The 13,394-nt window shown below is 41.8% G+C and overlaps 1 protein-coding gene across 2 annotated transcripts in view; it reads right to left on the reverse strand.

Annotated features, from left to right (window-relative positions):
- styx (serine/threonine/tyrosine interacting protein) overlaps positions 1-13,394 on the reverse strand; it is a 40,011-nt gene that overhangs the window by 22,607 nt on the left and 4,010 nt on the right. For both annotated transcript variants that reach the window (XM_033027276.1, XM_033027278.1), the window contains exons 2-3: positions 7,398-7,430; positions 4,774-4,827 (exon numbers count right to left, since the gene is read on the reverse strand). In XM_033027276.1, coding sequence (XP_032883167.1) covers positions 4,774-4,827; positions 7,398-7,430 — 87 coding nt within the window. The remainder of the gene's footprint in view (positions 1-4,773; positions 4,828-7,397; positions 7,431-13,394) is intronic.

Consider the following 13,394-nt stretch of genomic DNA (forward strand, 5'->3'; position numbering starts at 1 on the left):
TTCGTGTTCTCCATATATAACAAATGTTACTATACAGAGACGATCATCTGTCGGGTAAGACCTAAATTCTATATTGAGGCCTGCTGACCCCTGTCTGTTCTGCTTGACTAATTCATAAATATGAAACGTTATATTCCCAGATGAATAGTCATGTTGTCCAGTCTTAATTTATGTAACGACTGTACCCTTTGTGCCGTGACCAAAGCCATTAGCATGACTGTTTTCAGTGTCAGTCTTCGTAGGGACAGAGCTGTTGCTGGAGACAAATTCCTTAGCATAGTCAGGACAATACTCACATCCCATATTTGAGAGTACCTGGTTCTTGGGGGATTGATATTAAAAATTCCCCTCATAAGTTTTGTTACCAGGGGGTGAGTCCCAACAGAATGATGCTCTGTTCCTTGCCATAGATATGTTGACAGGGCACTTCTGGCGCAGTTGATGGCACTATAACTGAGCCCCTCATCATAATGAAGACCTGCCAGGAATTCCAGAACAGACGGGATGTTCATTGATCTGTAGGTGATGCTGTTTCTGTGACAATACATCTCCCATCACAGTGAGGAGGTGTTTGGTGAACTCACTGTGGTGGATGTTAATTTGTGTTTATTGTGTGTTGTTATTGTTACATGTATGGCTGCAGGCAACGGCATTTCGTTCAGACCGAAAGGTCTGAATGACAAATAAAGAATTCAATTCAATTCAATTTCCTGATATGTACCAGATACTGTTTTTTGGTGGACTGTCTGTGGGCCGCCGAAATAATGTTCACTGTTCGGTCCGTCAGACCCAGCTGTAGTAGAGGTATTTTTAGACTCTACAAATTAATAAGTTTATATAGTTATGACATGGGTGGCTATCTCTTGTTACGGGATGAACCAATAAATCTGGTCTATTCGGGATGGTGATACATGGTTCTAATACCATGTCGAGTATCACAGGGAACCATGGTTGAGTAGGCCAATCGGGTACTACCAAAATACCAGACGCAGAGTCTTGCTGTATTTTCCTTAATACCCGACTGATGAGGCAGAAAGGAGGGAATGCATAAATAAACAATTTCCCCCAATGCAGCGAAAATGCATCTGTCGCCGCTGCCCCAGGGTCTGGTTCCCATGAAACATAGTTTGATAATTGGTGATTAAGTCTGGATGCGAATAGATCGATATCTGGTGTTCCATACAGTGCTGTAATATCAGCAAATACTTTTTTATTCAACATCCATTCGGTGTTTTCATTAAATTTGCGTGACCTGGTGTCTGACACTAAATTTAGTTTACCTGGTAGGTAAGTAGCTGATATCCAAATATTTCTCTGGATACACCATTGCCAAATTGTATTAGCCAGATTGTCACATGATGTCGATTTGTTTCCACCATGTGGTTGATATATGCTACCACGGTGGTATTGTCAATCTGTAGTCTAACATGCTGGTGATATAACCCAGAACAATATGACTTTAGGCCATGGAATGCACCCAACATTTCCAGGTAGTTTATGCCCAGTGTTTGTAATAATGGTGCCTCCTGTGCATTCCATCTACCTCCACAGCTGGAGATGGAATTGGTAGCACCCCAACCAAGTGCACTGGCATCAGTTTGTAGCACCATAGAAGGGTTGCTGATAATGATTGGATTGGAACAATGCCGAATGTTATCTTTCCACCATTTTAGTTCTATTATAGCTTCGATTGGTAGCTTCATTGGTCTGTCAAAATGACCAGCATTAATTTTGAGTGCTCGTATTTTTGCCCTCTGTAAATTTTGGTAATGTCAAGGTCCGAATTGTGTGGCTGGAAAAGCAGCCACCATTTTGCCAATTACTTTTGCTACCAATCTGATGGACGGTTTACTGATGTCAATGAGGTTATTGCAAGCCTCTATTAAGTCTATAGCCTTTCCCTTTGGCAAAGTCACCGACATGTGAACTGAGTTAATGGTGAACCCCAAATAATCCATTGTTGTGGAAGGCGTTAATTTAGATTTAACTGGATGGATAATAAACCCGTTTTTCAAATAATTGTTTTGTGGCTGTTACAGTTTGTTTGGCCAATTCCAAAGTTTTGCCCACAATAAGTATGTCATCTAGATATGCCATGACCATGTGTTTTCGTTTCCGCAGAAACGCTAGGGCTGGTTTCAAAATTTTTGTGAACAGCCTGGGGGCTGATGTTAACCCATTTGGCAGCGCTCTGTACTGCCAGAGCTGTCCCATCCAGTTGAATTTTAAGTAACATCTGTGGTCACCTCGTATAGGCACTGAATAGTAAGCATCTTTTAAATCGATGCTAGCCATGAAGTAACCTTTGGAAATCAATTGTTTTGCAGTAACAAAGGTTTCCATTATGAAATGAATATATTGTACAAATGTATTCAAATTGGTCAAATCTATGATGATGCGACAACCACCATCTTTTTTGTTTTTGGTAAAGATATTGGACACAAATTCCAGCGATTCGTGTTGGGATTTTTCAATTACCCCTTTTTCATAAAGCCGCTCCAGTTCAGCATGCGCTTCTGATTTTTCTTTACCTGAAAGTACGAACATTCGGTTCGGTACATGCTGAACTGGAGGGCTATATTTGTGTATAAATTCTATGGTATATCCCTGGATACTGCTTAAAATATAAGTGTCGGTAGTTAACATACACCATGCATCCAGAAAGAAGTGTAATCTCCCCCCAACCTCCATACTCCTTGCAATTTGTAAGGAACCAGACCCACCTACCTCCATGGTTACCAGTGGCAGGTTTACTTCTTTTTGTAAATCCTTCGTGGAGGTTGAGGCGCCGGTGTCTGGGTTTGTGGTTGGGTTGGTGTTGGATGTTTGCGTATCTTCCAAAAAGGCCGGTCTGGGCCATGGCCTAAAAAAGACCGATGTTCGGTGTACCGGGCCTTTGAGCTTTCACCAGTTTGTCTTGTTCTACTGGTGGGTGCATAAGGGTGCTGTTTATGGCCGTAGTAGGTTCTTGATGATGTCGCTTTTATGAGCCCCAGGGTTTTTGCCTTCTCATCGAGCTCCTTGACTTGCTTGGATAGGTTACCTCCAAATAGTAAAATTGGTGGTTTTGTGTTTCCAGGTTTGCACAGACCTGCGAATTTCGGGTTTAGAGCAGGTCGGATGGCACTCTTCCTGATGCTGTTTATTTCATATTGTGTGTTGCAAAGCAGTGCCAGTGCATCCTGTTGATCCTGCGACATCTCCTTTTCATCTACTGTGCGGGCGAAATATGTTATTCCCGCTGTTAGGAGCTTTAGTACTTTTTGGAGTTTGACATCCATGCCTCTAACTCCTGCTCCGACATGTTTCCATATGCAATTATTTACAATGGGAACATTCAGGGATATACAGTTTCCCGGTGCCAAGTGTCTTGCCGTGGTGTCCATCACAGCCTGTTCCTGTAGCTGCTTAAAGGACATATAATCAATACTGGCAGCTAGTTTTTGTTCCAGGTTTTGGCCAGTCTGGTCTGGCTGTATGAAGTTGGACACCATGTCCAGTAGATTTTCACGTTCCTGCACCCCTTGCACACTTGATTTCTGTTCTGCAAACCCCTCTTCAGGATCAGCCCAGAATTGACCCCCAGTACTCCCTTCTGACGAGGGAGATGTACTGTGCAGCCCTACAAGAGGTGCTGCTGTGGGTGTGATATATTGCCCACAGTGACTGGACTCCATCTCCCGGAGCCTGTCACGTTGGAGCATCTGCTCCACAAGCCGCTCCATCCGGCTCCAGCGCTCACGGTCGCTGGTCGCTCGCGGATGCTCGAAGTCGGACTAATCTGAGTCAACGACTTTGTTGGTTTTTTGTTTTGCCTTACCGCCCGGCCGCGGTGTAGATCTGGCTGGTGCGGGAGCGAAGTCAGGCACAGCTGTTCCCATTACGGGTGATTCATGTGCCGCTGGCCGTTGCTGGCTGCCCGCAACTCCGCGGTCCTCCCCCGCCAGCTTTGTCGCAGCCCTCGTTGTTTTCTTGGACTTGTCCATTGACTCCCCACCTGTAAAACAGTATGGGAACAACAAAAAAGACCGCAGAGTATCTTTTACCTGCAGGTTCCGGCCTTTAAACTTGCCGCTGCGGGGGAACGTCGTTCCACCCCGCCTGACTGTTTCGCAATGCGTGTAGCGATATGACACGCATGCGTCCTGGCGGGGTTCTTCACGTAGTCACTCACGTGACTCCGAAGTAAAATAGCAATATTTAAAAGACACTTTGTCAGGTACATGGATAGGAAATGATTGGAGGGAAAGGGCCAAACAGGACTACTTAGAAAGGACAGACGCTTCAGCCTGCTATAACTAAAATCCATTATATCGAGATCCGCAATATTCAGGGTAGACTGTAGGCACGGGCAACAAGGCTACCTTACACCTGCCACACGAGACAATAATTATAAATTAATTGTTTATATTTAAATTCACTTTTCTACTCAATTAAAAATGAATGATCTTTAAAAAGTGAGAATACTACACTTTGCCTTAGTTTCCACAGATAGATATAATTATAAAATGACAAAGATGCTCCTGACAGTATGCGGTCCTATGTGAATTCTGGCATCCACTGTTGACCAATGTACACATGATACGATAAAATATAACCAGTCAACACAAGAAATTGCAGATACAGGTTTACAAAATACACACCAAGTGCTAAAGTAACAGCAGGTCAGGCAGCAAATCTGGAGAACATGGAAAGGTGATGATTAATGTAACAATTTTTTTAATAACTTTCAATGCGCTGAATGCTCTTTCCTTTATTTCTAAAAGTTCCTACCTTACTTTTCATAGCGGCAGAATACGGGCCCAAGTACAAGCCAGGCAGTATTTCCTATGAAAGAAAGTTATGATTGGCACAAAAGATAAAATTGAAATAAAACACAAAGCAGAGTACCATTGGTGAGTGAAGTGAAAAAATGATATTATACTACAAACATCAAGTTGAAAGATTCAGGGATAAGATTCTTATTAAAATTATTAAAGTTTGCCCCCTTTGTCTACTATAACCAAATGCAATATATATTTTTTATCTTCATAGAATGTTTTTGTTCTCTGTAATTATTTCATACAAATATTACCTCAGAAAATTCCTCGCAATCTTACTGCAAAAAAGTCCACATCCTTCATTCAGTAACACCCAACAAGGTAATCTCTGGCCGATAATTGCTGTTATAAGTCTTGCCTCACAGTGTATAACAACTTGCATCCTCACAATATTCTTTACTCGTTGCGTGCCCACCTGTTTTGAACAGTAATCTATCTTCTTATTTGTATCTCAACTGTGGCAAACAGCACCCACATCCAAAAGCACTCTCAAACAAAACGGAGTCAACACCATTAAACATTATTTCAGCATCTGCTGGTATTTACAGGCCACATGAAACAAATGTCTCAGTAACATCCTGGTTCATTGTATTGTTGTATTGTATTGTATTGTTAATTTACATTTTAATACAAGAGCAATGAGTTGTTTTTTTAGGTCAACTTGCCACATCGCATCTTCCATTACTGTCTCTCACCATGTGCTAATTGGAGGAAATACACAAGGGCGGGGAGGTTTAGTTATTATTGGAGACATGGAAACAAGCCAAAGATAGACACAAAATGCTGGAGTAACGCAGCGGGACAGGCAGCACCTCTGGATAGAAGGAATGGGTGATGTTTTGGGTCGAAAACATCACAGCTATCCGAAGACCTGAAACGGCATCCATTCCTTCTATCCCGAGATGCTGCCTGTCCCGTGAGTTACTCCAGCATTTTATGTCTACCTTGAGTTTAAATCAGCATCTGCAGTTCCTTCCTGCAACATGGAAACAAGCCCATCGCCCCACTGAGTCCACGCCAACCATCAATCTTATTCCACTTTCACATCCATGCACTGCACCCAGGGGAAATTTACAGAGACCAATTATTGTACAAACCTGCGCATCTTTAGGACGTAGGAAGAAACTGAAACACCCGGAGGAAGCCCACGCGGTCACAGTGAGAATGTGCAAGTTCTACGCAGGTATCAAAAATGTGTTTAAAGATACAAAATAGAAGCCTTTTACATTAAGAGAACAAAGTGGAAGAAAGAAAATGAAGACTAAAAAAGTATGTTAATGTGAAGTAATCCAAGTTCATTTAACAAACTAATAACTTTATATTAGAAATGCTTCAACAAGAGAAATGGGAGAGTGATCAGATTGAGAGAGACTGACCTTGCTGGCAAGAGGATAGCAGAAAGAGGCATGCCTGGTTAGAAGGCGGATACTGAGGGGACAGAAAGTAAGGTAGCACAGAGGGACTGATAGAGCTGCTGCCACACAGCGCCTAAGACCCAGGTTTGATCCTGACCTTGTGTGCTATCTGTGTGGAGTTTGCACATTCTCACTGTGACTGCATGGGTTTCCTCTAAGATAGAAACATAGAAAATATGTGCAGGGGGAGGCCATTCGGCCCTTCGAGCCAGCACCGCCATTTATTGTGATCATGGATGATCGTTCCCTATCATAAACCCGTGCCTGCCTTCTCCCCATATCCCTTGACTCCACTAGCCCCTAGAGCCCTATCTAACTCTCTCTTAAATCCATCCAGTGACTTGGCCTCCACTGCCCTCTGTGGCAGGGAATTTCATAAATTCACAACCCTCTGGGTGAAAAAGTTTTTTCTCACCTCAGTCTTAAATGACCTCCCCTTTATTCTAAGACTGTGGTCCCTGGTTCTGGACTCGCCCAACATTGGGAACATTTTTCCTGCATCTAGCTTGTCCAGTCCTTTTATAATTTTATATGTTTCTATAAGATCCCCCTCATCCTTCTAAACTCCAGTGAATACAAGCCTAGTCTTTTCAATCTTTCCTCATATGACAGTCCCGCCATCCCAATCACAAGCCTCAATCACAAGAATGTCCTTCCTCAAATTAGGAGACCAAAACTGTACACAATACACCAGATGTGGTCTCACCAGAGTCCTATACAACTGCAGTTCCTGTTCCTCTGGTTTCATAGAAAGTAACATAGAAAGTAGGTGCGAGAGTAGACCACCAGGTCCGTCGAGCCCGCACCGCCACTCGCTCATGGAATTTCCTCCCACATCCCAAAGACTTGCAGGTTTTTTAGGTTAGTTGGCCTTTATAAAACTGGCCCTAGTGTGTAAGGAGTGTATGTAAAAACGGGATAACATCAAACTAGTGTGAATGGGTGATCGATGGTCAGCATGGATTCTGTTTCCGCACAGTATATTTCAATCATCAGATTTTCAGTGGAACCATAATATACACAAATAACTCTGTGATCTCAAGATATTTTTAATTTATAAAATGATCAACTTTAAAGTAGTAATTCATTCAGACTATACTTTTACTTTACATTTTATAACTGACATCCATTCCCTTAAAATTAAAATGTTTAAAGAAAATACCTGCATTGCTCTTCTCATTGGATAGATCCAATCCTAAAATGGCATAAAAAAAGTTGTAAGGTAACACAACTGTGAAGTCTTGCTGATAAATGTGTCCAAGAAAATTAATTTTCTTATATCTGACTTGAAACCATGATGAGTAAATGACTTTCTTATTCTTTCAAATTCCCCAAAACTATATTGTGTACAATCACTTTTTCAAATCATGAAAATCATCATTAAATATCCAAGGAAGTATTGATTTAAAAAAAAATAGAATATATTAAAACTTACTTGTGTAGGAAAGAACTGCAGATGCTGGTTTAAATCAAAGGTAGACATAAAATGCTGGAGTAACAGTGGGCCAGCAGCATCCCTGGAGAGAAGGAATGGGTGACGCTTCGGGTCGAGACCCTTCTTCAGACCCATGTCAGGGGAGTATGCGGTACAGAGATAAAATGTAATCGGTGACAGTAAGACTGATGGGAGAACTGGGAAAGGGGAAGGGATGGTGAGAGAGCAGCAAGGGCTACTTGAAGTTAGAGAAGTCAATGTTCATACCGCTGGGGTGTAAGCTACCCAAGCGAAATATGAGGCGCTGTTCCTCCAATATGTGCTGGGTCTCACTCTGACAATGGATGAGGCCCAGGACAGAAAGGGCAGATTGGGAATGGGAGGGGTAGTTAAAGTGTTGAGCAACTGGGAGATCAGGGAGATCAAGAAAGGAGCGAGAGAGTAAACGGGGAATTACAGACCAGTTAGCCTGACTTCGGTGGTGGGAAAGAGGCTGGAGTCAATTATTAAAGAGGTAATAATGGGGCATTTGGATAGCAGTAAAAGGATTAGTCCAAGTCAACATGGATTTATGAAAGGGAAATCATGCTTGACTAATCTTCTGGAATTGTTTGAGGATGTGACAAGTAAAATGGATGAAGGGGTGCCAGTGGATGTAGTGTATCTAGACTTTCAGAAAGCCTTTGATAAGCTCCCGCACGGGAGACTGGTAACTAAAATTAGAGCACATGGTATTGGGGGTAGGGTGTTGACATGGATAGAAAATTGGTTGGCAGACCGGAAGCAAAGAGTAGGAGTGAACGGGTCCTTTTCAGAAAGGCAGGCAGTGGCGAGTGGAGTGCCGCAAGGCTCGGTGTTGGGGCCGCAACTGTTTACCATATATATTAATGATTTGTAAGAGGGAATTAGGAGCAACACTAGCAAGTTTGCGGATGACACAAAGCTGGGTGGCAGTGTGAGCTGTGAAGAGGATGTTAGGAGGTTGCAGGGTGACCTGGACAGGTTGAGTGAGTGGGCAGATGCATGGCAGATGCAGTATAATATAGATAAATGTGAGGTTATCCACATTGGCGGCAAAAACAAGGGGGCAGATTATTATCTCAATGGGGTTAGGTAAGGGGGAGGTACACCAGTCACTGAAAGTTGGCTTACAGGTACAGCAGGCAGTGAAGAAAGCTAACGGAATGTTGGCCTTCATAACAAGAGGATTTCAGTATAGGAGTAAAGAGGTTCTTCTGCTGTTAATCTAATTAAACGTAAGCAACTTATGTATTAATTTATTTCAGTATTGATACACTAATAATGTGAAAACTAATTGTTTTTCACATAATTGTAAGTAAACTAGAACAATGACGTATTTAAATATTAAAATGCCAATATCTTAGATCTGAAATATATGCTTATCTTTTATTTAAATTGTGTATGTGAAATTTTAAAAACACAACCCTAATCTTACTAATCTTCCTATCCCAAGTGTGGTCTTTTTGCTGACTGGTTAGCATGCAACAAAAGCTTTTCCTCTACCTCGGTGCATGTGACAATAAACTAAACTGAATTGAACTTTGGCAATAGAATACAACGGATCATCTCTTGCACTATCGTGGATTCAATTTTTATCTTGTATTTTGCGTGTTGATCTGAGTCTCTTGCGCCTGTGGTACTGCTTCAAGCAAGGTTCTCTTGTACTTGTACCTCAATGTACTTGAGCATATGACAATAAATTCACCTTAGCTAACCAATAGTCGGTTCTTTGGGCAAGAGTGACCATAATATGGTTGAGTTCTTCATTAGGATGGAGAGTGACATTGTTAATTCAGAAACAATGGTTCTGAACTTAAAGAAAGGTAACTTTGAGGGTATGAGACGTGAATTGGCCAAGATTGACTAGCAATTAATTCTAAAAGGGTTGACGGTGGATATGCAATGGAAGACATTTAAAGACTGCATGGATGAACTACAAAAATTGTTCATCCCAGTTTGGCAAAAGAATAAATCAGGGAAGGTAGTACATCCGTGGATAACAAGGGAAATCAGGGATAGTATCAAAGCGAAGGATGATGCGTACAAATTAGCCAGAAAAAGCAGCATACCGAAGGACTGGGAGAAATTCAGGGACCAGCAGAGGAGGACAAAGGGCTTAATTAGGAAAGGAAAAATAGATTATGAAAGAAAACTGGCAGGGAACATAAAAACTGACTGCAAAAGTTTTTATAGATATGTGAAAAGAAAGAGATTAGTTAAAACAAATGTAGGTCCCTTGCAGTCAGAAACGGGTGAGTTGATCATGGGGAACAAGGATATGGCGGACCAATTGAATAACTACTTTGGTTCCGTCTTCACTAAGGAAGACATAAATAATCTGCCGGAAATAGCAGGGGTCAAAGGAGTTGGAGGAATTGAGTGAAATCCAGGTTAGCTGGGAAGTGGTGTTGGGTAAATTGAATGGATTAAAGGCCGATAAATCCCCAGGGCCAGATAGGCTGCATCCCAGAGTACTTAAGGAAGTAGCTCCAGAAATAGTGGATGCATTAGTAATAATCTTTCAAAACTCTTTAGATTCTGGAGTAGTTCCTGAGTATTGGCGGGTAGCAAACGTAACCCCACTTTTTAAGAAGGGAGGGAGAGAGAAAACGGGGAATTACAGACCAGTTAGTCTAACATCGGTAGTGGGGAAACTGCTAGAGTCAGTTATTAAAGATGGGATAGCAGCACATTTGGAAAGTGATGAAATCATTGGACAAAGTCAGCATGGATTTACGAAAGGCAAATCATGTCTGACGAATCTTATAGAATTTTTCGAGGATGTAACTAGTAGCGTGGATAGGGGAGAACCAGTGGATGTGGTGTATCTGGACTTCCAGAAGGCTTTCGACAAGGTCCCACATAAGAGATTAGTATACAAACTTAAAGCACACGGCATTGGGGGTTCAGTATTGATGTGGGTAGAGAACTGGCTGGCAAATAGGAAGCAAAGAGTAGGAGTAAACGGGTCCTTTTCACAATGGCAGGCAGTGACTAGAGGGGTACCGCAAGGCTCAATGCTGGGACCCCAGCTATTTACAATATATATTAATGATCTGGATGAGGGAATTGAAGGCAATATCTCCAAGTTTGCGGATGACACTAAGCTGGGGGGCAGTGTTAGCTGTGAGGTGGATGCTAGGAGACTGCAAGGTGACTTGGATAGGCTGGGTGAGTGGGCAAATGTTTGGCAGATGCAGTATAATGTGGATAAATGTGAGGTTATCCATTTTGGTGGCAAAAACAGGAAAACAGACTATTATCTAAATGGTGGCCGACTAGGAAAGGGGGAGATGCAGCGAGACCTGGGTGTCATGGTGCACCATTCATTGAAAGTAGGCATGCAGGTGCAGCAGGCAGTGAAGAAAGCGAATGGTATGTTAGCTTTCATAGCAAAAGGATTTGAGTATAGGAGCAGGGAGGTTCTACTGCAGTTGTACAGGGTCTTGGTGAGACCACACCTGGAGTATTGCGTACAGTTTTGGTCTCCAAATCTGAGGAAGGACATTATTGCCATAGAGGGAGTGCAGAGAAGGTTCACCAGACTGATTCCTGTGATGTCAGGACTGTCTTATGAAGAAAGACTGGATAGACTTGGTTTATACTCTCTAGAATTTAGGAGATTGAGAGGGGATCTTATAGAAACTTACAAAATTCTTAAGGGGTTGGACAGGCTAGATGCAGGAAGATTGCTCCCGATGTTGGGGAAGTCCAGGACAAGGGGTCACAGCTTAAGGATAAGGGGGAAATCCTTTAAAACCGAGATGAGAAGTACTTTTTTCACACAGAGAGTGGTGAATCTCTGGAACTCCCTGCCACAGAGGGTAGTCGAGGCCAGTTCATTGGCTATATTTAAGAGGGAGTTAGATGTGGCCCTTGTGGCTAAGGGGATCAGAGGGTATGGAGAGAAGGCAGGTACGGGATACTGAGTTGGATGATCAGCCATGATCATATTGAATGGCGGTGCAGGCTCGAAGGGCCGAATGGCCTACTCCTGCACCTAATTTCTATGTTTCTATGTTTACCTCACAGAACGGGTCAAAACACATCTGTTTTAATTTTTTTACCATCACTGTCACTTGAGAAGAGGAAACAGAGACTGTTGGATGGTTGAGAGACTGTCCATGTAATCATGGACGTGAAGCATCACTGCTGGGAATAAACTTATGGAAAAGTGTATTACACAGGGAATTACGCAGACATGAGCAGGCCATTTAATCACAGGCTGCTTCGATAAAGGATGACTGTAACAGTGATAATCCATTGGATTGTTTAAAGAAATTCTTCAACAACACTTAAAATACACATTTTAACAAAATCTATATTCTTATTCAATCTACTTCTTCTTTAATTATTTAGTTATCTGAAAGCCTCAAGCCAAATTATTCTAAGGATGGCTCTGAGCCATTTTTATTTAAAATTTATTTTAAAATGCAGGAGGAAAATATCAACAGTAAAGCTACAGATATAATTTCATAATAAGAGTGGACAGAATTCAAGCAGTAAAAAAAAATGCAGCAGAAAAAAAATCTTTCTGCACATAAGATGTTGACAATCATCTCTGACTTGTCTTAACTTTAAGTACTTATTAGGTCTTTAGACCCAGATTAAATAACGTTGCCTCTAGAGTTAGTCAAGCTTCTTTAAAACTTTTTACTTATAGCGTATCTATTGTACTATTTTACAGCATCACGACAAGCCTTCTTCGTGGCAAGCAATTAAGAAAGTTCAAAAGTTGAATTTGACATGCAAATCTACTTTAAAATGGGTTAACTGTAATTACTTTGCAAAATTGTAGATGCCTACAGTAGACAACAGTAACAGAGAGAGAACATTATTATATACCTCAGCAGTCTCCCCTATTCCCAAAAACTATATCCCCCAAAAAGGAAAAGCTCCACAAGAAAGCAAACTTAATGCTAGCATTTACAGGGCTGCTAACATTGGGTGAGAGTTGAGAGTGAGAAATTGCGAGGGAGCGTAACGACCAAGTGGGGTGTCCCCCCTCCTACGATAGGGAGCTTTTGCTTTTCAGCTTGAAATTGTGCAATCTGGTGCATATTGTAGCGAGTCTTTTAACTTACACTTGAATGCAACATTTATGGTTTATATTGGATTAGGTATGAATAAGGTTAGGCTAAATTACATTCCACAGTAGAGCCAGGCTCTGATCAACAGATGCAGCACATGAATGACCTTAGTATATTCATGTATGGAAATCAGATTATAATTCATGCTGTTTTGCATATATATAGAGAAAAAAACATAGAAACAAGGCAAGAGGAGTCAGACATCCATCACTGTTCTGCACAAATAAATCAATCAACCTTACCGGTGGACTATAGAAACAAGACAAAAATAATGTCACATATTCAATCAAGTATATAGTTCAATGAAATTAATATATATATGTGAAACATATATAAGACCACAGGCCCTTCGGCCCACCAAGTTCACACCGACCAGCAATCTACCATACACCAGTTCTATCCTACACGCCAGGGACAATTTACAGAAGCCAATTAACCTACAAACCTGCACTTCTTTCAGATGTGGGAGAAACCGGAATATCCAGAGAAAACCCATGTGGTCATAGGGAGAATGTACAAATTCTGTACAGACAGCACCCGTAGTCAGGATCAAATCTGGGTCTGTGGTGCTGTAAGGCAGCAACTCTACCGCTGCGCCACCGTGCCACCCCAT

Source organism: Amblyraja radiata, chromosome 9 (assembly GCF_010909765.2).
Source record: "Amblyraja radiata isolate CabotCenter1 chromosome 9, sAmbRad1.1.pri, whole genome shotgun sequence".
In the NCBI taxonomy this organism is placed as follows: Eukaryota; Metazoa; Chordata; class Chondrichthyes; order Rajiformes; family Rajidae; genus Amblyraja; species Amblyraja radiata.